Source organism: Colobus angolensis, unplaced genomic scaffold, assembly GCF_000951035.1.
Source record: "Colobus angolensis palliatus isolate OR3802 unplaced genomic scaffold, Cang.pa_1.0 Scaffold101, whole genome shotgun sequence".
In the NCBI taxonomy this organism is placed as follows: Eukaryota; Metazoa; Chordata; class Mammalia; order Primates; family Cercopithecidae; genus Colobus; species Colobus angolensis.
This window is the reverse complement of record NW_012111031.1, coordinates 6,655,898-6,683,237: the sequence shown is the minus strand read 5'-3', so window position 1 is coordinate 6,683,237 and position 27,340 is coordinate 6,655,898. Positions and strand designations below refer to the sequence as shown.

Here is a 27,340-nt window from a genome sequence, read left to right as displayed (position 1 = left end):
TTTTCCATTGAACTTTATCTGGATATCTTATAGGAACTTAACACTCAGTGTGTACCAAATAGAATTTTCTATCTTACCCTACAAATGTACCCTTCTTCTCCTCTTCAGCTTTCCAGCCTATAGTGTAGAAATCCATACCATGTCATGGCAGCTGTGCTGGGCACTGCCCTGAGCTACCAGGCTTTCCCATGTGTTCATCTGTACTGCTCCATATTACTAATCTTCCTGCCCTCAGCCTCTCCCCTCCAACTCATTATCCACAAAGCTACCAGAGTGACCTTTAAAAAAGGAAATTTGACCCTGTCCGTGGAGAAAGGACTTAGTGTTGTTGGGGGCTTTGGCTAGATCTCCTATGCCATATTGTTTCCCCCAAATAAATTCCACATAGTTTTAAAGAGATCCCTTAGATAGCTAGAGGAACACATAAATTAATTATAAAAATTATTTTGAGGAGTGAAAAGACCTCTCTACACATGAAACAATACTTAGTAATCAGAAAAGAAAATATTGATACATGCGACGACCTGCACATAAAAAATGACCCTGTCATGGACAATACCAAGAAGAAGGTTGGAAAACAAAATACAAACTGGAAACAAATTTACGTGTATGTCAGAAAAAGAATTAAGTTCTTTCATATATTAAAAGCCCTCACAAATCAGAAAGAAAGAGAAATAAGCAACTTGGTAGAAGAGAAGACAACACCAACTGGCCACTCACAGAGAGACACAAATGTCCAATAATTGTGAAAATGCCCAGCACCTTTCTTAACGGAGGAGATGCAAAAACCACAATGAGATGCTATTTTCACCCTATCAGATGGGCCAGAATTATGTCCCTTGGTGGTTGAGGATATGATGAAGGAGGCCTTCTCATGTCCTCTAGGTGGGAATAGGAAAATGGTACAACTTACTGGTGGGGAAATTTGTCAATGCTTTTTGAGTTAAAGATGCAGATAGCTCTGGTTCCAGTATCAACTGCTAGAAATTTATTCTTTACATACACTTGCATTTGTATGTAATAATATATGTACAATTCATTGCATTGAATATGTATATATATATTTATATGTACACACATACACACACACACACAATACAAGACTGGAAACAAGTTAGACATCCATTGACAGGGCGCTAGTTAAATTATGGTACAAGATGTAATGGAATACCAAAGCTTTCTGAAATATGTTATTAAGGGGAAAGTAAGTTATAGAACAGAATGTACATCATGATTCCATTTGTGGATATGCATGTGTTTTAAAAGATATCTATATGTATATATGCGTTAAAATTTCCAGGATACGTAAATAGCAGTATACAGCAGTTATTTTATTAAAGTAAGGAAGTAGAGGCTTGAAACATTTATTTCATAGCCTTCTTTACTACTTCAATATTTTAAAATGGTGTGCACATGGTAGCTTCTCAATGTAAAAGCTAGATAGTTTAGGGAGTTTGAATCAAAATACTTAAAGAAATTAAAAACAAGTCTGATTGTGTCACATTCTTGCCTAAAATCCTTTAGTAGCAAAGTCCTAGAATGTCACGGTGCTTGTGATGAGAGCTCCCCTGCTCAGCCCACCTGTCCCAAGGAAAACTCTGGAATGCTCCCAGATCTGCCATGTCCTTCCAGAACACACACAGAGATGTGTCTGTCACCTGAGAATTCAGTGCCACCTGATATAGCTAAACATCAATGGACAGGAGCCTTGAAGTTTTCTGAATAACTTGCATCTAATTAAAACAATTCCTTCAGGTTTCAACTCTAGTTGAAAAATCTTTCCAAAATGCCTGAGTTTACTTTCCTGTCTTTGTAAATCCAAAGCAGTAAATCTAAATTTATGTCATTTTTTTCTCCCTTCATTGTAGTATTTCAGTAAATCTTAGTAATATGGTGCTTTATAGAGGCAAGTATAGAATTTAGGGCTAAATATAAACTGAGACCAGAAAATTTCTCAATTAAAAACATTTTAACAATGAAATATTTAGTTTTTTGCCTTTTCTTTTATAAATTTAGGAAAACATATCTGCTTAACTTTGGGTTCCGGAGACACAAGATTTCATTTTAGGATTGTAGTCAGCACCTACAATCTGAGAAGTCTTAGCAGTCGAGGACAGGATGCATAATAATGCTTCCCTCAGAATCAGCATGGAGTGCAAGCCCTAGAGGAAGCTGATGCAGGAAATTCGAGCCACTAGGCTGCCCCCCATAGGCAAAACATTCATGTGGCATATTTACAAAATTATAACAAAAATTCTGTCTTAAAGACAAGAAAACATCCAGTGGATGTAAGGCTTATTGAATCCATGATGACTCCCCCATGTCCCCTCTGGTGATTGGGAACAGCTGGGGAGAGCACCCTGTTGCATTTCCAGGGCTGGTTCTGTGTCTCTCTGCAGGGTGGTCATGGTCACAGACCTGCAAAGATGGAAGAGACACACCACTGCTATTTGCTGGGGTGCCTGCCTGGAGTAGAGAGGTTAGCATCTGGAGTTTTCTGTCTTGCCAGGTTGCCCCATCTACATAGAGGGAGTAGGCTTTCCTTGGGGTTTTTCTGTCTATGCATGTTGGAATTTCTGGGTTACTGTCTTTAATACTCAGTCTGGGGTATACGAAACAAAAAGAAAACCCAGGTCCTCAGATCCCAAGACCTCAGCCAGCTTGCCTGAGCTGGGCTTGGGCCACCCTGCTCTAACATTTGGAGTGGGGGCTGGGTCTCAAGTTTTTATCCAACTTACATGTTCATCTAAGTCCTCCGCTTCCAGCTTGTCAATGGACTCATCTGTTATACCATCCCAAAAGTTCTCTTTAGAAGCAAACTCCATGACTTTCAATTTTGGAGGGAGCATCAAAAGGAAGGGCATGTGGAAAGAAAACCAAAAACATAAAAAATTTAAAAAGAATAGAAATAGATTGATGGTATTTACCTTTGCCCTTCCAAAAAATGCATACATCATCAATGAGATATTAAATAGGTTAATCACATGACCTAAAATTCAGCTTGGGGGTACTAATAAAATAGGAATAAGAGGGTCAGTTTCAGTGGCCGACTTAAGAAAGCAAGTGTGTGTTCCTAGTGGCTGGTGAGGGTCAGTCTGACAAAGTGGTCTTTGAATGAGTCCTGAGTGAAGTAAGGAATGCACAGGCAGAAGGCCACAATCCAGCAGAGGACTAGGAGGTACAAAAGCCCTGAGGTGAGTGTGGGAGGGGCGTGTTTGACACATGGCCGGGGGAACCCTATGTTATGCCCGCAGTAGAGTAGACATGAAGTTGCACATCCCGAGGGGAGGTCAGAGAGGAGTCGGGGGCGGGTGAGGGAGGGAGGAGTAGGTGGGCAGGTGGTGTGCTGGGGCCAGCTTTCAAAGGACCTTGTAGGCTATGGGAAGGACTTTAGATTTTGTTCTGATGGAGACTTATTCCGAGTGTGATTTTCACTTGGAAATTTCAAGAAATATATCTGTCTTCCGCCAGGCTTGTCAAAATTTGCCAATTTCTAGAATTGCGTATGATTCATAATTACTAATCAGAGCATAAGAGACGAATCCCCGAGCCAGTGAGCTGGATGGAGAACGTCTTCCAGAGACAGTGAATGCCCTTGTTCCTACAAAGCTCAGCGGCAGCCTGGTGGCTCTCCGGGCCAGAAGAGTAGCTTAGAGCCTCCAGGGAGCTGGGGTGCAAGCTGAATTGTGGAACTGATCAGTACAACTTGGGCGTCTCTTCCATACTCCTGGGAAGGTGATTCTGAGAGAAGAACTTGGAGGAAGTGGCTCTGGCATGATAATTGGGTCTCCAGGAAAATGATGGTGGCCGATTGTCTCAGCTTCTGATGACACCAGCCCTTTCCAACTAGCCCCTCCGGAGAGCCTGGGAACCCTGCCAGGTTAGCCCTAGACTGATTTTGTGTCCTTCTTATGCCTTTGGGGACAGAGATGGGATTTTTTTGTGATCTCTACACATTACTTTTGTTCTTCTTCCCAATTTTGGCTCTGTGGCAAAAACTTGGACTCCTTTGGGCTCCTCCTGGGATGGAGAATTTTACTGAGCTGGGGCTGCCTTTACCCACACAGGCCTGGGTCCTCTCTGCTTGCAAACCTTCTGCAGCCTTGGCTTGTGCCTGACAGACTTGCCGCATATGAGGTGGGCCCCATGCTTCCAGAATTCTCTGGCAATTCTTTCATCACTTCCCATAGGTGCACACAATGCCACCCCCACTGGGGTACCCACAACAGGGCAAAGGCAAGGGCATGCTCAGCTTCATTCTAAAAACACTGTGTGTTCCTGAACTGTCTGCCATGGAAATGACCAAGGAAGTTTTAAAAAAAACCATGGAGGAAAACCCAGCAAGAATCCTTGGGAATTCAAGCAAGCACTGGGGAAGCTCCTTGTGGGTGGCAGTAGAGAGGAGAAATGAATGAACTGGTAGAAAAGGGGCCTGAGAGACCAAGGAGCAGGCTGTTTTGGAAGATGCTCCAAGCCTGCCTCAGATGTGCCTGCCCGAGATGGAGACGAGTACAGCTGTGGCCCTGGTAACTCAGTAACTTCCCATCATTTGCGAATGCCGTATCTTAGTAGTTTTTTTAAATTTTTGAATAATGCATATTGAATAATAATATGAGGTGGTACAAAAGGAGGTGTTTGTCACGGGAAGAAGGTGAACTTGGCAGCGCCGAATACTCAACAGTGGTGCTCAGGAGCATTCGATTCCAAGTAATAAGTAAGCTTATTAACATGGCTGGGCACTGTCAATATGTCAAGTGTAAATAAGCAGTATCATAGCTGTCACTGGGGCTGAGTGAGAAGAAAAAGCCTTATTTCTAATTAACTTTCCCTTTGGGGACATCTGTCAACCTCTACCTCTCTTCTAGTGATATCATTATCTCCTCCTGAAGTCACTCTATGGGAAGATGGGAAGGGCCGGGGGGAGTGTCAGGCCAAGTTCGAGTGGTGGTTCTGTCGTCCGGAACCTGGGCCACTTCCGGCATGTCACTGTTGTGTGTCCCCCTTGCACCCAGCTCCGTATCTGTGCAATGGGACAATAAGACTCATCTTGAGGGTGGCTCAGAGGACTAGTGCTAATGTAGGTCAATGCTAGCACACACTGTTCCCCAGGTGGAGCATGTCTTCCCCTGGTCTGATTAAAAACAAATCTCTTTTTTTTTTTGAGACGGCCTGTTGCCAGGCTGGAGTGCGGTGGCATGATCTTGGCTCACTGCAACCTCTGCCTCCTGGGTTCAACCAATTCTCCTGCCTCGGCTTCCTGAGTAGCTGGGATTACAGGCACACGCCGTCATCATGTCCAGCTAATTTTTGTATTTTTAGTAGAGATGGGGTTCTCCCATGTTGGCCAGGATGGTCTCTACCTCTTGAGCTCGTGATCCGCTGGACTCAGCCTCTCAAAGTACTGGGATTAAGAACAAATCTTAACTCTTCCTTATTCAAGTGCCTCTCCTCTATCATTTTTCTTTCTTATGTAAGAAAATTTTTAGGGACAGGGTCTCTCTCTGTAGCTCAGGGTGAATTGCAGTGTTGTGATCATGGCTAACTGACAATACTCCCACCTCAGTCTCCTGAGTAGCTGGGACTACAGGCACACACCACAATGGCTGATTAATTTTTAAATTTTTTGTAGAGATGAGGTCTTGCTATGTTGCCCAGGCTAGTCTCAAACTCTTGCCTCAAGTGATCCTTCCTTCTCGGCCTCCTAAAGTGCTCAGATTACAGGCATGAGCCACTGCACCCAACCTCTTAACATTTTTCTTGACTGAATGATCATTCTTGAATTTGGGATAAATGAGCTCTGTGTATTTGCCCTGAGGGGTAAATATTATAATTCCCACATTATATGACAAAGATTCTTTGCTTGACCAAACTTTAGTTGGGCTCCCGAATCTTTTCCCAGGCCCATTTGTGCACTTCCTTATAAAATCCAGTTTTAGCAAGAACCCTGCCAAGTTGGTTTAACAAGAACCCCTACCCTCAATATCTGATCTCCCTCAATATCTAATGAGGTTCTTCATCCCCCACCATCATCTGGTTAATATCTGATCACCTGACCCATCTTCAGCAAGAATCCTATTAGGTTGGTTTATTCAGAAGTCCCCATGCTTTCCTCTTAGTGATTTTCCATCCACTGACCTCTACCCTGCTCCTTGGGTATAATTTCTCACTTGCCCATGCTATATTTGGACTTGAGCCCAAGCTCTTTCCCCTCCTGCAAAATCTCATTGCTGTGGTCTCTAAACTTACCACAGTGGTTCTGAATAAAGTCTACTTACTGGGCTTTAACAAGTGTCAATGAATAATTTTTTCTTTAACAGTAGATGAGAAAAGGTTGGGGAGAAGCAGTAAGTGACTAGCTCAGGGCTATCTCTGAGAAATGGGCTACCCAGTGCCACTGATTGACAAGCACACAGATGAAACTTGATTCTGTTTTCACCTTCTCCATGTTTCACAGTGAATTCCCTACTATCCTTGGCAGATGGCTAAAGGGTCAGGTTAGGCTGGTGGCTGCTGTGGGTACAAATCTATAAACTGTTCTAAAATCTAGCTACTCAAAGTGTGGTCCGTGGATAAGGAAGCTTGTTAGAAAGACCAAATCTGGTCAGGCACGGTGGCTCACGCCTAGCATCCCAGCACTTTGGGAAGCTGAGGAGGGAGGATTGCTTGAGCCCAGAAGCTGAGACAAGCCTGGGCAACATAGTGAGACCTAGTCTCTTTAATAATAAAAAATTAGCCAGGCGTGGTGGCATGTGCCGGTGGTCCCAGCTACTCAGGAGGCTGAGGTGGGAGAATCACTTGAACCTGGGAGGTGGAGGATGTTGTGAGCTGTTCTCACACCACTGGGCAACAGAGGGAGACCCTGTCTAAAGGAAAAAGAAAGGTCAGATCTCAAATCTCAGATCTACTGAATGAGAATCTGCTTTTAAACAAGATTCCCAGGTAGTTGTCCTGCATATTAAAGTTTGAGTATCGTAGCTCTAAAATGCCCATGGAAATGGAATAAGATGGAGAAAACTGTTTATCAGTACCCTTCTGGCAGTGTGATGGGTTGGGTGGGATGCATACTCTAGAGTTTACAAGAGTTTATTTGATAAGCCATGGGGTGGGGATGGGGGTATAAGCAGCTGTTGTATGTATGTAAGACCTGATCTCTCTCCCACTACCCCTATGTTCAAGTAAAACAGATCTTAGTCCCTAAATTGTGTTCTAATGAGGATGGGTCTAGTTAATTGCAGGCTTTTGTTTTGGGGAGTAGTGCTCACAAGTTGGGATTCTGCTGCCCTAAGGATTCTCCCCTGTTCTTCCCCCTTGTAGGATTCAGCCAACCCCCTCTTAATAAGCATTTAATAAACCTTTAAGACAACATTTGTAGGGGCTCCAATTTATTCATTACCAAGATGCCATAGGACCCTGAGTCTATCTGGGGAGGTGCAGGTATCCCAGTCAAGCCTGCTTCCCGGGCCTCAGGGAATCCAGCAACCCCCTGGATGCTCTTAAATGTGGGAGTCCCTATCCCAAGCTTTTGAGTAGGAAGATGGACTTTCAGTCCTGTCCCTTCAGAGACCGTCTCTCTGTTTCTCGTTTTAGCCTCCTTCTTGAGGAGGTTCGGGGGCCATGTGCCCAGGATGCCCCTCAGTCCCCTCTGGGCCCAGGAGCATGCTGGATCACAGAGGGAGCCACCTGCCAGGGGTACCTTCCCCACTCAGGGCACTGCAGAAAGCAGGGATCTTTGGATATATTATGTCAGACACTCACCATTTTCTTCCTCTTTTTGCTGTACTTTAGTGTTAACACACTCTAAAAAAGAATAGGAAAAATTATTAACAGGATACGGTATGGTGAACTAGTCCAGACCTTTTAATCCCTTATAGAATCAATTTAAAAATCACCTCCTAGATAGCTGGGAAGCCTCAGGGTGGAGTGCACGTGTTTTAGGATAAGAGGCTTCCTTGATCTTCAGCGGTTGGAGGCCTGCAGCACATGTTCACTGAATATTGATTCCCCTCCCTTTATTCTTATTGTACCTTGCCCACTAGAGTTCAGGTTCTGAGAGGGTGAGATGGGTTTTGTTTACTTTATATCCTGCCTCATATACAGTAGGGATATAGTAAATGTCATTGCATGAACTAAGTATGGGTAACACCATTATCTTCCCTCCTAATTGCAGTGATAAGTATTGTTTCCTCTCCTTTCAAAATGCCAGAGCACTTAACTCTCTGGCTCAATGTCTTACCTGAGCCTGGAGCCTTGACATTAAATTCCAGAAATAATGCCTTGGCCATTGGCCTCCATTAAGCCTGTTCTGTTCTAAGATGGCCAACAGCATGCTCTCCTTGGTTGGGGGCAGGCTGATTTTGTGCTTCTTACCTTCTCCAGGATGGATGACTAACTTCTATAGATCATTTAAAATCACCATAAACTTTACCTTTTGGAGCAGGCTTCGCGGTGGTTTCTTGTTCTGTTTCTGATTTCGATTTTAAAGATTTTACTGTTAAAAGACAGAAGAGGGTGGCTATTAATGATTTAAACCTTACATTTTCCAGTGGATTCATACTGGGTATTTGGGGTCTCAGGTTCTTTCTTGGCACCCAAGGCTGGTCAATAGTTTGGGGGAACTGAGGCTGGTGGGTACAGCTGGCATATATAGATGCCCCACTGCACCCCAACCCCTTTGGCTTTGGTAAATCACTCTAGGATTGCAATAAATGAGTGGTCAGAAAATGTAACCCTGTTGTGGCCTTCTCCTCTGGTTACCGTGAGGCTAGTTTCGGTCCTCCGGATAGCTGGAAGGGCTGAGGCAGGGTAAGAGGAAGACTTTAGAGGTATCCCTCCTGCTGTAGGAACCATAGAACCAGTGGCTCCAAGGCCATGTAGACACACAATGCAGTGTGCCTGTCACTGTACGAAGTAGCGTGTCTGCTCTGTGACCACGGGGTGTGTAATGGGGACTGGATGGGAAACATGGGGATTGCCTAGGATAGATCTGCTAAGATTTGCAATGGGAAGCTACCGTATATATACATTAGGACTTTTTTAAGTTCTTGATTATGCTTGTTTTGTCTTGTGGAACTTTATGATCCCTGTTCCTTTTTCCTCTTTCCCTCGTATTTGTCTTCTTACTCCTAAATGCTAAATACATGTGTGTGTACACACACTCACAGACAGACAGACACACACACACATACACACCCTACATTCCATTCTTTTTTTTTTGAGACAGAGTCTCACTCTGTTGCCCAGGTTGGAGTGTAGTGGTACGATCTCTGCTCACTGCAACCTCCACCTCCCAGGTTCGAGTCATTCTCCTGCCTCAGCCTCCTGAGTAGCTGGGATTACAGGCGTGTGTCACCACATCTGGCTACTTTTTGTATTTTTAGTAGAGGCGGGGTTTTGCCATGTTACCAGGATGGTTTTGAACTCCTGACCTCAGGTGATCCACCTGCCTTAGCCTCCCAAAGTGCTGGGATTACAGGCGTGAGCTATTGCGCCCGGCCCATTCCATTCTTAATAGCGGGGACTAATAGGGCCATGATGAAAAAGCCAAGTAAACTGCTCCACCAGCTTATGGGAGGGTCCTAAATTCAAGATGGACAGGGTATAAAACAAAAACAAAACCTTGTGTGGTGGCCTGTGGCATTAAGAGGACTTTGAACACTTGCCGTATCAGTCAGTGCCTATTAGTTCTTCAGCAAGAGGCCGGCACTTCTACAGACAAGGAGCTCTCCAATTTCAAGAAAACTCACTGTGCCATGGCACAGTTCTGACTGTTAGATATAATTTCTTTTCTTAAAATATTTCTGTGGGATTGCATTAGAGTCCTATTCTAGCCCTTCAGTCTGGAGTGTAAGACTCAGGTCTTGGTTTTGTGTGGCAGATTGTCAAATATTTAAAGTCAGTTTTTACATCTCAGAGTCATATGTCTTCCAGACTTAACATTCTCCTTTGCTTCAGCAGTTCTTTGTGTGATGTAGTCGACAGTTTACTGTCCAGGACACCAGCCTTTCTGTTGAGCCCCCGCCAAGCTGCTTCTAGTTCTTAGAGAGTGTGGTATCCCCCAAACTGAACGTGCCATTCCAGGGATGGCACTCCAATGTGGGGCAGAGCAGGATGAAATCCTCTTTACATAACCTTTCAGTTGTATCTGGTTGTGTTAACTTTTCTGGCAGTGACATCAATTATATTATTGAGCTTGTGGTTGAAGAAGACATCTAACAACAAACAGGGCTTCCTCACTCTGCACTTCTCCAGCCTGCTGTTTTTGGGGGCCTGATAGGATCTAATATCAATGACCAATATCTTTTATCTAGCTAATTCTGGTTTGATGTTTCTGCCTGCCAAAATCTTTTAGAATCTGATTATGTTATCCTCAGCATTCAACAGCTTCAGGGCATCTATAAGTATAAATACTCCTTCTAAATCTGCATCCAAGCCTATTATAAAAAATTTTGTACTGGACAGAGCCCCACAGCTCTCTGCTGGAAACCGGGTCGACTCTGATCTATGGAACAGTATCTTGGAGTGCTGTTCAATCAGTTATTAGTGATGACATCATCTTACAGTAGCACCCACCTAATATATCTCTATCTTGTCCAGGAACATCAGGAAGCCTTTGGAAATGAAATGTCTCGTGGAATTTCACCCTATGGGGTTTTCACAGTTCCCTAATCTGATAACCTTGTCAAAAAGTGACTTCAAAGCCAGTATTATGTGATTGGCTTCTATTGATCTTAGGCTGGTTTCTTGCGGTCATTTTGCTCTCAGTATTTGTCCCAGATTGGTCACAGACTCATTTCACCAACTTCCCACAATTCCTCAAAAACCAGAAGCAAGATTAAGCTATTCTCTCACTATGTACACATTCTGGAGTATATTTTATCCAGATCAGGAGACAGCAGTTACCGTTCTCTTTTGATTTCTTTTCACCAATCTTCAGTTCCTGCTATTTCTCACCTAATTTTGTTTCACTCTTTTCAGTTTGAGGAGGATTTTTTTTACAGCAAAGTCAAAACTAAATAGCAATTGAACAACTTGATTTTTCCCTGAGTCATTCATCAGCACTACACTAAACAGTACTAGCCTGTCTGTCTTGATTTTTTTTTTTTGGCTCAATTCGGTTTTAAATGGGCCTCTGTCTTTTGTTGCTGCCTGTATGATCACTATTATTATTATTATGTTTTGGTAAGAATGTTTATCCTGGGATTGATTCAGCTTTCCTGACACTATTCTTAAAGTTCACAGCCATTTTCCTGCATTTATTGTTGAGAGCATCCTCATCTTTTTAACCTCTGTATGTGATATTTCAAAATCTGAATCCACTGAAGGAAACACACCAGTTTGCACCTTTGAGAGCTTTCAATCCTCTTCCCCATCTGATATGGTTTGGCTGTGTCCCTACCCAAATCTCATCTGGAATTGTAGCTCTCGTAATTCCCATGTATTGTGGGAGGGACCTGCTGGGAGATAACTGAGTCATGGGGGCGGTTTCCCCCATACTGTTCTTGTAGTGATGAATAAGTCTCATGAGACTTGATTATTTTATAAGGGGAAACTTCTTTCCTTTGGTGCTCATCTCTCTCTCTTGGCTGCTGCCATGTAAGACGTGCCTTTCGCTTCTGCCATGATTGTGAGGCCTCCCCAGCCACGTGGAACTGTGAGTCCATCAAACGTCTTTTTCTTTATAAATTACCCAGTCTCAGGTATGTCTTTATCGGAGCGTGGAAACAGACTAATACACCATCTGACCTCTGCTTACACCTCTGCGTATTCTCAGCCACATTTCTATACACACAATGTCTCTATGTGTACATATTTCTATCTACAGAGCTCCTTTCCTACTAAGACTAATTTTTTTGTAGTAGTATATACCCTTTTATCACCATGATCTGACCTTGAATCAGATGAGGGCTCAACAACAATTTCACAAGTATTTATTAAATATTCATGCTTACTGTGTGCCAAGCACTAAGTCTGGAGGATTTCTGTGAGCATGGATGTAATGCTCTGTGTTAGAATTTCTGGCTGACTTGGTTTATAATCCTGCTCTATGCCTGGATAGATACATGAGGCCATAACTAGTGTTTCTGGTCCTCCAGAGCGTCTCCTTATATGGATCACGAAGCATTTCCTGTGCCTGTTGCAGCCTTTCCGTGTCAGACCTGCCACCCTCTGGAGTCATAGGTCCCAAGGATTTACCTGGGTATGTTTTCTTCCATATTTGGCCAAAGTCCTATTTGTCGAGAAAGGCTGAGCCATGTGGAACACCATTTTTGACTCATTGTGGTTGAACAATCCCCTAATAAAATCATGCTTTGGAAGCGGGAGCCTTGAAACCAATTCATCTTAAACTAGAGGTTCTCCAGTTCCTCATCGTTCATGTCCCTAAGCAGCTTCTGGGGATCTGGTTAAGAATGCAGATTCCAGGATGTTTCAGGCAGGGGTTCTGATAAACGCTAGAAAGCTACATTTTCAGTTTTGTGCTTCTTGGTTCCTCTTTGTCGCCCTCTTCAGGCATGTGGCCAGCCTGTGGGCTGGGTCCACAGTGGTGTCAACAGGCTCGAGTCCCCTCTGTTGCATACCCCAGCCTTTTCCCATTACCTTTCTCCTCTCCCACATCCTTTCAAGCTTAGCATTGGCACTTGACTGACAATTACTCAGTAAATGACTTTCAGAATCCTTCTTATGAATATTTAGATAAATGCTCAGATTTTCTCGGTGGTCATGCTTACTGACTTTGAGATAGTTCCAGTTCTTGAGGCTCTGTGGGAGCACACAGAACTGAAAAAGGTCCCCAGTGAACCATGTAGCCTGTGGAACACTCCTCGGCACATGCTGGCAGTGTGTGCCTGTCCTCTGCCTCTCCATTCTCTCTTATAGGGTTTCTGCCTCCTAATTTCATTTAACCACCTTGGAGCTACAAAATTTAGCATCCATGGATAGGGGCAGGCAGGGGAGGTAACGGGGGAATCTAATTTACTGCTGCCATGACTACAGATGTGAAATAAATCTGTGATGGATCGATCCCACTAACGCTGGATTTAAATCATTAATAATGGCAAGAAATGCTATTCGGTCTTCCACTCCCAGGGTCCCAGAGTGAGGATTTCAGGGCTTAATTGGCTAGAGAATGAAGACCCTTAATGCAATTTTGCCAGACCCTCTCCTGTGTGTCTGAGCTGTAGCCACGAAGGTTCGCTACATGGATAGTTTTGCTGGGTTCTGAATCAGGGCTGGCTTGGACCTCATGCTAAGACTGTCGGAGGTGGGCCCATGTTCCATTTTCCGTTTTCCACATGATTATCTGGATATGGCCTTTCACCCCAGGGAGCCAGTGTATAATCTGGGAAGAAAATGGCCTGTGTCTCTGAGGGAAATTGTGCCTGTGTTCATGTAGAACAAGAATAGGAAGATGAATGTAAAACAGGGGAGGAGATGGAAAGATGGAAGAAGCTGTTAGTTTCAGCACTTTGCTGATGCTCTTTCTCTGAGAGGGGGTCGGGGATGGGAGGAAATGGGAAGCAAGGCTAAGAGAGGAGTTAACAACTTACCCAAAATGAGACCTCAGAGGGCAACGGAAACAGTAGGATATCATTAGCGTGAGAGGTAATACTCAAGCCACAATATTTCACACGCACAAAATGCTGTAAGACCATTACTCCCCCAGCCCACAGAGCCCGGCCAGGCCTCACTGACAGAGCTCAGCTTTCCTCACCGGCAGTTCCGCCATAGTGCCAGTCCGTTTGACTGGCCTGGCTCCTCCTGTACAATATCAGAAGTGACTCAGAAGACTCTGTGGCAGATTCAGAGATGGGAGAAGGGGTCATGGAAGTCAACGGGACAGTCAAGAAGTTGGTCACTTGAGAGGGGCCAGCATCTGGGCTCCTGCCAGAGGAGAGAACAGGAAGGTCAACCTCCAGACAGGGGCCAGGTCAGGAACCCCTCCTAAGGCATGCTAGGGATTGAAGGGGTGCTCTTGACATCCAGACCCAAGTGATGGACGTCTCGAGGTTTGAAGAGACGAGCTGTGAATCATGAAAAATAGGCCAGTGTGTCACTCTGGGCAGCAGAGCCACACATTGCCACTGCTGCTTCACTAAACCATGAGAGGATCTATGGCTGCCTTCAAAGGCCACTGGGCCAGGTGGTCATAACTGACAGATATTCCAGAACATTCTTCTTCTTTCCTGGCTCACAACCCTGCTTATTCTGGTGCCTCTCCCTGCCTCACAGTTGTTTTGGGCAGAGTGGAAAAGATACTGAATAGATGCTGCAGCAGTTTAAAATTAAGCACTGAGGTCTGTCCCTGCAATCGGCTCACCACAAACACCACCACCATTAAGAAGGCTTTCCGAAGGGCCTGAGGGCAGGGCACTGGGTGTGAGGTGCAGGCTCCACTCCCTGGCAGCTTAGGATCAAGAGGGATGACCCTGACACACCAACCCACACTGTACTCTTTCTCAGGAGTCTCTGGCTTTTAACTAGGGGCAAGAAATTAATTCAAATGAATGAGAGGGGTCTTTGGGGTGTTTTGGCCCTGGAGTTATTTCATGTCATCTGGCTCAGTTGGCAGAGATGGGCACAAGAAAAAAATCCCCAACATATAAATAGGTGGTGACTATGGTTGGTAGAAAAGGCATAGACTTTGGTGTCAGCTCTTGACACTTGAGCTTAAATGTTGGCTCTTGCAACAGAGTGGAGGCACTTGGGGTAAGTTACTTGTTTGCTGTTACTCTTGCAGAGGAAGTAAGTTAGGCCGGTCCCCATCTGCACCAGGGAACTCAGTGTAGGGGCGGGGAGTGGGTTAAGGCCTGGAGTCTGGGTAAGGGCTCAGGCAAAGAGGTGGAGGGAGAGAGCAGAGGCTGTTTGTTCTCGCAGGTGGGTGCCCTGGGAAGGCTCCCTTCAGGGTCTATAGGACTTATAGGCAGATCTTGCAGGTGCCTCTTAAGGACAAGTAGGGGAGCTTGGGTCTGTGTCAGCCCTGCAGGCTGGGGCTGAACAGCTATGTTCTTAGGACACACCATCAAGAAGGGGCCCCTGGGTAAGTGGCCAGATGTTTGGGTCCTAGGTCAGGTGACCGCAGGGATTAAGAACAGGTGGATGCAGGTGAGTTCCTTAGGTCCATGGCAACTCTTGTCCTGCTCCAGGCCCCAAGGCCAGGTGAGTAGACTCTCCAGGGCCTCAGTTTCTTTATCCTTCTAGCGAGATGATAACTGTCATACCTCACTCACCTGGTGCCCACTGGGACCACAGAGATGATGCCAGTTCTCATGAAAGGACTTAGAAAAGTCAAATCTGCCAAACAAACTTAGAGAGTTATCTCATAATATTGGCTTCTCTGGTCATTTCCACTATCAAGTACATTTCCCCCTATACACTCTCTGCCTCCAGGCTGGATCATCACAGGGCCTTCTGGGGTTCCTGCCAGGGCTCACCTCCCAGGAAGCAGAACCGGGTTCCAGTCGCCTGGGCTGAACACTAGCCCCATGTTCCATCGCGATGGAGAGGACACAGGGTGGAGACATTGGATCCTGGATCCTGGGGAGTTGGACTGCCCAAGGCCTGCTTCTGTAGTGCTTTAGCGAGGCGAGGGCCTGGCATGTGCCTGGAGGACTTTCAGTAAATGGGGAAGTGAGAGAGGGAGCCGCTCCAGGCCTGGGGTGGCTGATAGCCTTTCTGTTTATAAGGGACACATGACACGCTTGATCTATACCTGCTATCCTTCCCCAACCCTTGCCTCTCACACATGTGCATGTGTGAATGTAACACTTACTGCCTAAAGGAGTCTGTGGAAGGTTTGGGTTCTCAGCTTTCTCATGTGAAGAATATCCTGGGCCTCTCTGAGAACTTGGAGGCCCAGATCTGGCCCCTGGGGACCCAAGCCTGATGTGGACACCAGGAAGGCCCCCCAGGGCCTCTCTGATCCTCACAGCTCTCCATGGGAACCCACTGGAAACCCCCTCAGCTGAAATATGAACAAAGGGTTGGCTTAGTGTGTGTGTTTGGAATAAAGCTGACCAGGAATCCTGACTCTTGCTCAGGGCATGCTAAGTTTTCTACCTGGTGGTTCATGGGGTGCAGAATGGAGGATGACACTTACTGAGAGTGTGCTGTCTGCTGGCCACTGTTCAGCCTCCTACTCAGTAAATATACATTTCATCCTCACCAAAACCCCGTGAGGCTGGAACTCTTCCTCTCCCCATTTTACAGATGAAGAAACTGAGGTACAAGGAAATTAAGTGGCTGCCTGGGTGGAGGAGCTGAGTTTCAAACCCAGGCAGTCTGGCTCCAAAGCCCCAGTTCTCAATATCTTTAAGGTGGTCACATCACTGTCGGGCCCCTTCACTGTGTCTGGCCACATTGCTTCACTTGCTTTGAGTGTCAGCGATTGGGGTGAACGGGGGCCTTTGGAAAGCCACTCCCTTGTTTGTGCATCACCTGCAGTGGAGTTACCTGTCAGAGGCCTTGCAGCGTTCCTGGAGGTGTGCAGCGGGGAGTAGAGCTGGGGGTCAAGGGACAGCCCTGCGTGGAAGCCCTGTGCCCTCAAGTTGTAACGTATGGGTCCCCTACTTGGCAAAACTGGGATTTCATTCCTGCTTCTCGCTGTAACTAAACTGGCCCTGTGCTTTTTTTTAGATCTAGTGGAGATAAATTATCCTTTGGGGAGAAAGTGTAGGGGACAGGACAAAAAGCCAAGGATAAGGCTTACGGACCCCTGCAGCTGGGCAAGTAGCAGGCCCAGCGTATTCCACAGAGGCTCACTTATTCCACAGATACTTCATTGACCGTCTGGTGTGTGCCAAGTCCTGTCACAGGATTTTAATGAGTACTCACTGAATGAGAATTCAGGCCTTGGAAATATGCCTAAACCTATTCTCTTCCTGGACAGACTGCACCTTCCCTTGGGGACATTCATTCATCTGCTTCCCTGAGAGCACTGCTTGCGAGCCCTTTGCAGTCTCTCCTGGTTGAGACCTTCTCCCCAGGCTCAGACAACCTCTGCCCCTTTCATCTCTAGTGGTTCTGAGCACCCAGAACTCCCCCTGATCTTGGGACCCGCCCCTCCCCTGTGAGTGACTGTGTGGCAGAGGCAAGCAGGGTTGTAACTTCTGGGAGCCCCACTAAACTCCTCCTTCCTCCCCTACTCCATGCCACACCCCATCTTGGGTTCACCAAGGGCTGCTGAAACATTGTCCCTAAGCAGGAGTTTCCACCTGATTTATCCCAAAAGAAAACTATTACCTTGCATCACGAGGAAGCATGGTTTGTGATGAATAACTTGTCTTGGGTTCTATTGGAAAAAAGAATAAAAAACAATATTGGCAAAAAAGCATCTTTCTATTTAAAAATGTGTTGTTAAGTACGTGGAGAGGGCCCTCATTATAGAAATTTTCTATTTTTACTTTAGTAGTGTCTCTTAATGGTTTCTTTTAAAAATTAGTAGGTTGAAATTTTATAAAATTAATGAGAACTCAAGAAGATACTTTTCAGGCAATCATGGATTTTGGAAATTTGAGTTTGCTTTGCTTATCTCTGTGGTTATCCCAGAAGCCTCCCTCTGTCTCGGGATGAAGGACGTTTGCCCAGCAGAGGTGACTGAGGTACAGGGCATATATGTATTTTAAGAATTAATTTTGGCCGGGCGCGGTGGCTCAAGCCTGTAATCCCAGCACTTTGGGAGGCCGAGATGGGCGGATCACGAGGTCAGGAGATCGAGACCATCCTGGCTAACACGGTGAAACCCCGTCTCTACTAAAAAATACAAAAAACTAGCCGGGCGAGGTGGCGGGCGCCTGTAGTCCCAGCTACTTGGGAGGCTGAGGCAGGAGAATGGCATAAACCCGGGAGGCGGAGCTTGCAGTGAGCTGAGATCCGGCCACTGCACTCCAGCCCGGGCGACAGAGCAAGACTCCGTCTCAAAAAAAAAAGAAAAAAAGAATTAATTTTAATTTTAGAGGACTTGCTTGTGTCCCCGTAATCACCTGATTGTTTGCCTTGAGTGATATGGCATCAAGAATTTCTTGTACACTTGGGATAAAGATAAAATATGCCACCAATTCTGATAATACAAAATGGCAACAGGGGAAGCAATAGAGAAACAAGAACCAGAACATTTGAATTGGAAAAGGAAATGTGAACACTTCCATTTATCCGTAGCTTACCCATGCAACAAAATAGTATTGAGGAATATCCCTTGGTTATTAAAATGATGTCTCTAACAATTAAGCAACATGAGCAAATGGTGAAGTTCTAATACTAAGTTAAAAAGTAAAATACTACCTTGTATAGACAGCATGTTTAAAACAGTAAAAACCAAACCACACAACAAGGACCATCACTATCACAAATGCAAACAATGGTGGCAAAGAGACAGAATACAAATCACTTAAGTGTGAATTAGCTTTATTTATATTTGAATGTTCACAGGTTGGGGGATGTCTTTCTACTCTTTACTTTTCAAATTTTTCATTTTTTAAAGAAAGGAGCAAGAAGATGTTTTTTGATGTCCCTTTTCTAAAATTAAAATAGGTACACAACTAATTAAAAAGCAGAAACAAAGCATGAAAGGAGGAAGGAAGGGAGGAAAGGAGGAGAAGCGACTAGAAGAGGAGAGAAAGTTTGGGAGCCTGTCCTGGCTGTTCTAATGATTTTCTGGGACCTTGGGGTAGTCACATACCCTCTTTCTAGCTCCAAGTTGCTCCTCTGTGAAATGGGCAGGAAGAGAAAATGGTTGGGACAATTAAAGGAGATAGAGATTGTGAAATAGATAATATGCACCGTATGCCATCAGACTATGTTCCCTAACTTTCACTGGGACAACACACATACAGAAAATAATTCTGTTCTTTTGGGAGCAAGCACAATGGAGGCATCAGCAACTGGCTGTGGGCCTCAGCATCCCCCCGCCCACCAGTGGTTGACTCAAGGTCACAGAGGTGAACGTCCTTGCATGAAAAGTTGGCTGGCTTTCTCATCTCTGCCTTGTTAGTGTCTCTTGCACCTTTCTTCTGAAATTTCCAGAATTGCTAGGTTCCCTGTTGGAAACGGTAGTTGGGACACCAGCTCTCAACTGGAAATGGCAACTGAATTACAGCTTTTAGGCCAGACAGCATTTGGAGCTGCTGAGGAAGAGCTAGCAGGGTAAAGAAAATAACATTCGATGCATTATGTATATCAAAAGATGAGGCAAAAACATGATGAATCAAAATCAATGTACTGTGACATCTCTATAGCATTATTTGCCACAAGGCAGAATTTATCATTAGGAATGTCTTGGGTACTAAAAAAACTAAAAAGGGTCTCATTGTGGGGTGGTTTCACTCTACAGTGTGTTCTATGGCAGCAGGAGAGCAATGTAGCCTGGAGGCTCATCTAGCACCTCTCTTCTTGTAAGATTAGAAGAGTATTTTATACTTACAATTGCATGGTACAGGGGAGTTTCAAAGCAGTTTCAGATATGTTACTTCATTTACTTATTGCAACCCACTGTGAGAAAGGTGTTTTTGCACATGGGGAAACTGAAACCTAGAGATGATAAGTGACATGACCAAGGTCTAGGCCCCACCGTGTGCTGGGTTTTCTGACTTGGACACCACAGCACTCACACCCATGTTGTGCATCCAAAATCTGAACTCCCCCAGCAGGCCAATCAGATGCAGTTAACCAATTATTCACTGGCAGTTGATGCTACATTTATATTCAAGTTGCTCACCTAATTTTACTGGATTTCTCCATAAACTTTGGGAGGAATCAACCCTTTAAGGAAGAGAGGTGGGTGGAGGTTGTTAGTCTGATGTAACCTGATTTGTCCAGGGCTGTGGGAGTCTCCAAAGTTGACCGGCCTGTAGGGTGGATGAGTGGAGGGTGTAGATCCCTCCCACAGCCTGGTTCATTGTGTCTCATCTTTTGGTTATGTCCATTTCACAAAGCAGGTAATGTGGCTAGGGGTGTGTGGCCAGTCACAAGTCAATGGCAAGGGAATAATAATACATCATGTAATACAATAATACTTACAATGGCCAACACTTTCTTAGGCCTAAAATGCTATGTGCCTGGCATATCTCTTAATGATTTACCTAATTAAATCACTTTAATCCTCCCACACATCCTATGAGGTAGGGCTAATGCTGTTCCTGTTTACAGTGAAGACAACCAAGGCATGGAGAGGTTAAGTCACTTGCCCAAGCTCACGCAACTAGTGAGAGGGAGAGAGCTGGCTTTCAAACCTAGGCAGTCAAGCTCCTGAGAGAAAGGAAAATGCACTCTTCATGACAGACTCTTATCTGCTATTAGGTAGATAAATAAATGGCACTCAGGCACCCCCTTCACTGTCTGCTCCTGTGGCAGACATCACTAGTTGATCATAGCACTCTTTGCTGCTGAGCCCAGACAAGGCCTCAGAATTCTTCTCAATGTCATTTTCCACTAACCTCTAGTAGTTAATGCATCAGCATGAGAGATAAGCCCATTTGTCATATCTAGGGCTCATTTTATAGATGCCAATTAATTGATAAGGTTTAAAAGAATTTGTGTGCACCCATGTATATGTGAGTGTGACTGGCTCTAGGAAGTGAATATGATCACTTGATTCAATTTACATGTACTGAGCATCTGCTATACGTGAGGAAGGCACTCTTGTTAGTCACTGAGGTTTAACACAAGGGTAAACGAAGTTATATCTTAAGGGTATTAGGAGAATATTCTACATAAATATTGATATATATTTTTTGAAAAGTTAAGAAATTCTTATAAATTTTTTCTTAACCTGTTTTGTACAATCTGTCTTGAAACCCTAGAATTTCATAAACCAAGACATTCTTTCATGAGCCTTGAAAGGCATTTCAGCATCTCCCTAGTGTTTCTTCAGTGCCTCTCCAATTTTTGTTAGCAGGACATTTATTTTCAAAGTGTTTGCTTTATACACAGTTCCATTCGCTTGACAGCATTGTATTTGTCCTGCTCCAGTGGGTAATGTATTTACTAAGATCCAGCACATAGAGGGGACATGTTAAGAATGCTTGATTCATACCGTGCAAGAGAAAAAGCCCTGAATGCTATTTTTCAGTATTAGAATTACATTTGATACTTGAACAGCAGAGATATTAGGATTCCAAGAGAGAACTTAATGGTAGAGGCACACAGAAAAGAGAGTTTCCCAGCAATAGCGGAATTACCTCTCTAATGCAACAACTAAATTTCCAGGAGGGGAGTAGGAATCAAGGATGGTACATCTGATTTGATGGAGAGGGATGTAACAGTAAAATGCCTGTGTGGCTGCTGCTAACAGCCAGCTTTTAGGATGTAGGTTGAGTGTAATCAGATTTTTAGGAACTTAAAAATTCAGGCTGCCTAGGATGCTTGCAGTTGGTAGCAGAACCAGAAAATAGAAAAAACAGTTTAGTTCTACTTATAGGCCAGAAAAATAGTCTAGTTCTACTTATAGGCCAGCATGAAGATGATGTAGGTGACCTGAACCTTTACATTTCTGTACCTAGTTGAATATGGCCATGCAGTCACAACATCAAGAGAAGACACTGCAGGGACATATGAGCAAAAGCACATTAATCACTGCCAGCAAACAGCACAAGGAGGCTGCTGCCAAATAATAAAAGCCAACATGAGGAAATGCTGCCAGTTGCTGAAACAGTGTTGAAAAAACTTTAGCCCTTGGATGAGAAAAATCACTCTAAAGTCAAGTACTTACCCCCAGACTAAAATGATTCCTTTAAGGGGGATGAATGGGTATCCTGAGAAGCATACCAGTGTCTGTTGACCTAGCAACTGAGTGTAGGAATGTATTCCAGGAAATAGAGATCTCTGATAAAACAGTTCACCAAAATGCCATTTTAAAAAAGGAACAAAACATTGGAAGCAATAAATGGTCAATAATAGAAGATTGATTAAAAATATTATAGCTTATCAACACAATACAATGCGATGCAATCATTAAAATGATTAGAAAGCTTAATATATTAAATGTATATAATATTAAATGATATTCATATATGTGTAGTGTTTATAATATTTATATAAATATATAAATAAGTGTATCTTTAAAAGCAGGTTACAAACACAATATAAAGCTTGATCCTTTTACAAAAGGGGTGTGTATATGTGTATATAAATACATGTATGTGTGTGTGTATATATATAGAATAAGTCTGGGGAAGATATAATCACAAGTGCGGAAAGTGATTATCAAATCTGATAGTCAAGTGGTGGTGATTTTTGCTTTCTTCTTTCTGCTTATATATAGTTTATTTCTTTCTTTCTTCCCTCTCTCTTTTTTTTTTTTTTTTTTTTTTTAAGAGACGAGCATTCTGTCACCCAGGCTGCTCAAAATCCTGAGCTCAAGTGATCCTCCCATCTCAGCCTCCTGAGTAGCTGGGATCACAGGTGTGTGCCAGCACACCCGACTAAATTTTAAAATTTTTTTGTAGAGATGAGGTGTTGCTATGTTGCCCAGGCTGGTCTCAAACTTCTGGCTCCACACAATCCTCTTGCCTTGGCCTCCCAAACTGCTGGGATTGCAGGTGTGAGCCACTGCTCCTCGCCTGCTTATATATAGTTTCTAAAGCAACTGCAATGAATATGTATTGCTTGTGTAATATGAAAAAGGAAAGATACAAATAACAATTATTATTATAAACAGATGGTTTATGTTTATGAAGTCTTCCTGCCTGCTTTGTTGGTGCAGTGCTTTGGGGCAAGGCTATTATATTATAGTTGTGAGCAGAACTTGGTCAGTAAATGAGTCTTCCTACCTGTCAGCACCATGGATATGGTTGACAATTTGTGCTCTGGCTCTGTCTCAGGTTTGTGCTTTTTTCCTGGGCATCCTGGTAAACTAGAGCTACCATCCTTTGGGAGGCCCTCCTCCAGATACTCATCCCCTTCCAGATACTCTTCTTCATCCAGACCTTCTTTCCCTTTCAAATACTTTTCCTCCCATAGATGCTCTCCCTCCTCCAGATACTCACCTTCTTTCAGATACTTTTTATACACATTTTCTTTTCCATCCAGATTCTCTTCCTCCTCCAGAGCTTCTTCCTCCTCCAGAATCTCTTCCTTTTCCAGAGCCTTTTCCTCTTCTAGATACCATTCCTTCCCCAGATACTCTTCCTCCTCCAGATACCCTTTCTTCCCCAGATAATCTTCCTCCTCAATATACTCTTCCTTCTCCAGATACCCTTCCTTCCCCAGATACTCTTCCTCCTCCAGATGCTCTGTCTTCTCTGGGTACTCTTCCTCCTGCAGATACCCTTCCTTCCCCAGATACTCTTCCTCCTCCAGATGCTCTGTCTTCTCTGGGTACTCTTCCTCCTGCAGATACCCTTCCTTCCCCAGATACTCTTCCTCCTCAATATACTCTTCCTCCTCCAGATACCCTTCCTTCCCCAGATGCTCTTCCTCCTCTAGATGCTCTTCCTTCCCCAGATGCTCTTCTTCCTTCAAGTATTCTTGCTTCACCAGATTCTCTTCCTCTTCTGGGTCCTCTTCCTCCTGTAGATACTCTTTGTACTCCTGAGACTCTCCCTCTGAAGAAAATGGAGATTCATCCTGTAGGCTTTCCTCATCTAGTTCTACTTCAGTATCCTCTTTCTCTGAAGGTAAGGTCTGTGTGGAACACTGGGGAGTTGTGGGAGGGTGAGGAGGTGATGCTCCTGATAACTGATTATTTTCAGCAGACATGCTGGGGAGGTCGTAGGTGGTGAGCTCCTTCTGCAGCAGCCAACGTCACTTTATCATCCTGTATCCAAGAAAGGAATAAAATCCTATTAACCAGTAATAGCAACTGCATATTGATTTAAACCCATTTTTGTTCACTTATTTCATTCGGTAGTGTTTGGAGGGTTCTTTAAGTATGCAGATCAGTACCTAGTGGCCAGTGAAAAAGGCACAAGAAGAGGGAATGGAGGCTTACCCTCAACGAGCTGGGTGGGGAGACCACACCTGAAGGCCAGGCCTTTGAAATTGCTGCACAATATGAAGTCAATGGGGAGGGTTGGAAAGCAATCATTGTTTAGTGGTGCTATTGCTAGAGAAGATTTTTTATTTTTCATTAAGTATTTATTGCCACAATAAATAAGACTGAGACTGTCTTCCAGGACCTTGAAATCTGGGGAGAAAGGAGTCACAAAAAACAGATTTCTAAACACAAGTGACCAACACAATGGAAGGGTTCCCACAGCGTGGGATGGACACAGTGGCTGGGGTTTCTGGTCAGTTAAGGCCCCTGTGGTCAGAAGTCTGTGGGGTACGTCCTCATGGCTACCACATGCACTGTCAGCCCTGCCCGCAGCACCATCTGCCCTCAGCTCACCAGGCAAATGCTACATATGTTTTAACACTGAGCATCTTGACTCCTCCATGAAGACTTCCAGACTCCCTCTTCTGCTCCATCCATGTCTTCTATTTTTTTTTTAATTAAAGTAACTATTTTGCTATATGAAATTGTTAGCACGTTTGTCCTTCCAACAGTATAAGCTCCTTAAAGGTGGGTGGGGTCAGTGTCATTCTTTTTTGAAAATAGGTTTTGAATTCTTCCACTCCCCCTCCTCTCCATTGTGGCCCACTGTGATTCCCCATGGTGAACACGCCATCTCTAGACTGAATTACTGGTTTTCCTGAGACCCCTGCCACTGCTCTGCTAGTCACTTGCTGCAAAGAGTGTTCTTGTAAAAATATAAATCAAATCAGGATTTCCTTTGCTTAAAATCTCCCAGGGGCTTTCTGTTGTGCTTAGAATATGATGCCAACTTCGTTCCACGGCTGCCTGTCTTTCTGGCCTTATCTATCCCCATCCTTCCTTCCCTGCCCCCACCCTGTTACTCTCTTTTACAGCACTTATCACTGTGTCTAATTATGTGTCCATTTCTGTGTGTTCTTGTTCAATTTTTCTCTTCCACTAGGTGTAAATGTCTCAATGATAGTGACCTTCTATAACCCATTCCCCACTGTATCTCTGATGGTTAGCTTGGAGCCTGGTGCATAATAGATGTCCAATAAACATATGGCCAGTGACTGAATGAAGGGCCAAGAAGAGGTGGCTCTATAGCAGTGCACCCTGAAGGTTTAAAAATGACATTTATTCTGCGCAACAGGACAGACTGAAGAGGCAACTGGTCCAGAATCCTTCTGCTTGCTCTAGGGACTTAAGAGATACATATCTTGGCATGCCTGTTTCAGGTTGTCTGAGTGGGAAACTCTGTTCTAGCGAACCAGCCAGATGAGACCACCAGGATCAATTTTAGCAAATGCAGCATGATGTCCAAGATGAGGGATGTGAGGGACAAGGCCATTTATCATGGGCAAATGGCACATTTACCCACCCACATCACTGTTGGAGCCCTTGGATTGCTGGATTCTGATAGGGTTAGCCTGGGGCAGGGAACACAGAAGTGCACTGTCCAGATCCCCTTTTCAAAGAAGGACTTGCTGCCCAGCAGTGAGAAGTGTGGTCAACAGGTGGCCCCAGCTGCCAGCTCCTTCAGGATGTGCCTCAGCTGCAGATTCCCTTTCTGGTAGTGATGCCCTTCTTGGGGCAGCCTGTATCTGAGCACCAGGCAAGGTGGAGGAAGAAAGGCTACCAGGCAGCGCACCTCTGAGAGGCCACATTCACCCCAGAGCTCTCCGGCAGGCTGACCAAGGCTCACCAAGCCAGTTCCACAAGTGCCATCTCCATCTGGGCCAGGCCTGCTTCCTCTCCCTTTTTCCGCCAGGGGTTGACCCCAAGAAACGTTTTGTGTCTCAACAGTTTGCATTTTACAGTCTATTTCCAGAGAACCTACCTTGTGATAGCTTCACAAAATGTAACTCTGGGAAATAACTGACTGAAAGAGTTGGTGGAGAGAAAAACAAGGCCTTACTGGGAGCCTGATCGCTTAAAAGGTCAGTGGTTGAGGGTAGGGAGCAACTGGATCTGCCTGGGGCAGGGAAAGCTGGTCGTGCTGAGAGGTGACAAAGATGGTAGCAGTAAAGGGGAAGCCTGTGCATGGAGAGTTTTAAAACCCATCATGAAGCATTTTGTGTTGGGTGGCATCAAAAGAGAAAATTGCAACAAATTTAGTTATTAATTGAATTGGCTTTTATTCATGATTCATGAATAGAACCATTCTACAAACGGAATAAGAGCTCCCACCAGGCAGTAGCAAAACGGCAGACTCTGTGAGGTGGGAACACAGAAACAGAGCAATAAAAAAAAGTGGATTGGCTAACATCGGGTTACTTCAGGTTACTTTTTTTGGTAAGGGTTAAAGCAGAGAGAGGACTTGCTTATTATTCTCACTCAGGTAGACTGGAATCTCCTGTTTTCAGGAAAAACTGTGCTGTTTTGGGATCTATCTGTTTCCTTACAGTTTCACTTTGATTATATGTCACTTAGCATGAGTGACTCCATTCTGGTTTTTGGTCTTGTCTACTGGGACCTAGTGCAGGGGCCTCGTCCAAACTGATGGCTTCCCATAAGGTTTGCTTCACAGTGGTGATGGCGAAAGTGTTGGGATTACAGCAACTCTGGAGCAAGAGGATTCCCGTGGCCATTTGCTAGACAGTTAAGAAGCAGCAGGGAATGGAAGCTGTGCCTGCAGTTGACTTGCCCTTTTATTCTTCATTTTATGGCTCTGTGGTATATGAATACGTTTTCAGGTAGGCTGCCTCCAATGCTTTTTGGAGGAGGCAAGGTATAAATGATACATGAGCTGATGGTGGAGGACGCTGTCTTTGGGGCAAAGGGTGAGCTCCGGAAAGCTTTGGGACCCACCCACAGAGATGTCTGCAGAAGCCTCTTCCATTGTAAAGGAGGCCCTTCAGCTTTATTCACCTAAAACCTCAACACACACCTATTGTTGCCGTCCACTTCTAATTCCCAGTGGCTCCTGCTGCCTTGCCCTAAGACAGAGCTGGGATGGCGAGAGCAATTGAAGAGTGGTGACAAGGATTCTTTGCTTGACCAAACTCTAGTCAGGCCCCGAACCTTCTCCCAGACCCATCTGAGCACTTCCTTGTAAAATCCAGTTTCATTTTATTTAATTTTTTCTTTATTATGTAAAAATTTAGGGGGTACCAGTGTAATTTTGTTACATTCATAGGTTGTGTGGTAAAGTCAGGGTTTTAGGGTCTCCAACACCCAAATAACATACATTGTACTTGTTAAGTAATTTCTTGCCGTAATAATTTCTCACCATCCTCTCCTCTCCTACTCCCTCACTCTTTTGAGTCTCCATCGTCTATTTTTTTTTTTCTTTTTGAGATGGAGTCTTGCTCTGTCGCCCAGGCTGGAGTGCAGTGGCGCGGTCTCAGCTCACTGCAAGCTCTGCCTCCCGGGTTCACACCATTCTCCTGCCTC

The 27,340-nt window shown here is 44.5% G+C and overlaps 1 protein-coding gene across 1 annotated transcript in view; it reads right to left on the bottom strand.

Moving 5' to 3' along the window:
* Window positions 1-27,340, bottom strand: part of ERICH6B (glutamate-rich 6B) — a 71,697-nt gene that overhangs the window by 29,054 nt on the left and 15,303 nt on the right. The window contains exons 3-8 of the mRNA XM_011939990.1: window positions 22,974-23,743; window positions 17,236-17,284; window positions 13,709-13,878; window positions 8,426-8,488; window positions 7,756-7,797; window positions 2,739-2,827 (exon numbers count right to left, since the gene is read on the bottom strand). Coding sequence (XP_011795380.1) covers window positions 2,739-2,827; window positions 7,756-7,797; window positions 8,426-8,488; window positions 13,709-13,878; window positions 17,236-17,284; window positions 22,974-23,685 — 1,125 coding nt within the window. The 5' untranslated portion in view covers window positions 23,686-23,743. The remainder of the gene's footprint in view (window positions 1-2,738; window positions 2,828-7,755; window positions 7,798-8,425; window positions 8,489-13,708; window positions 13,879-17,235; window positions 17,285-22,973; window positions 23,744-27,340) is intronic.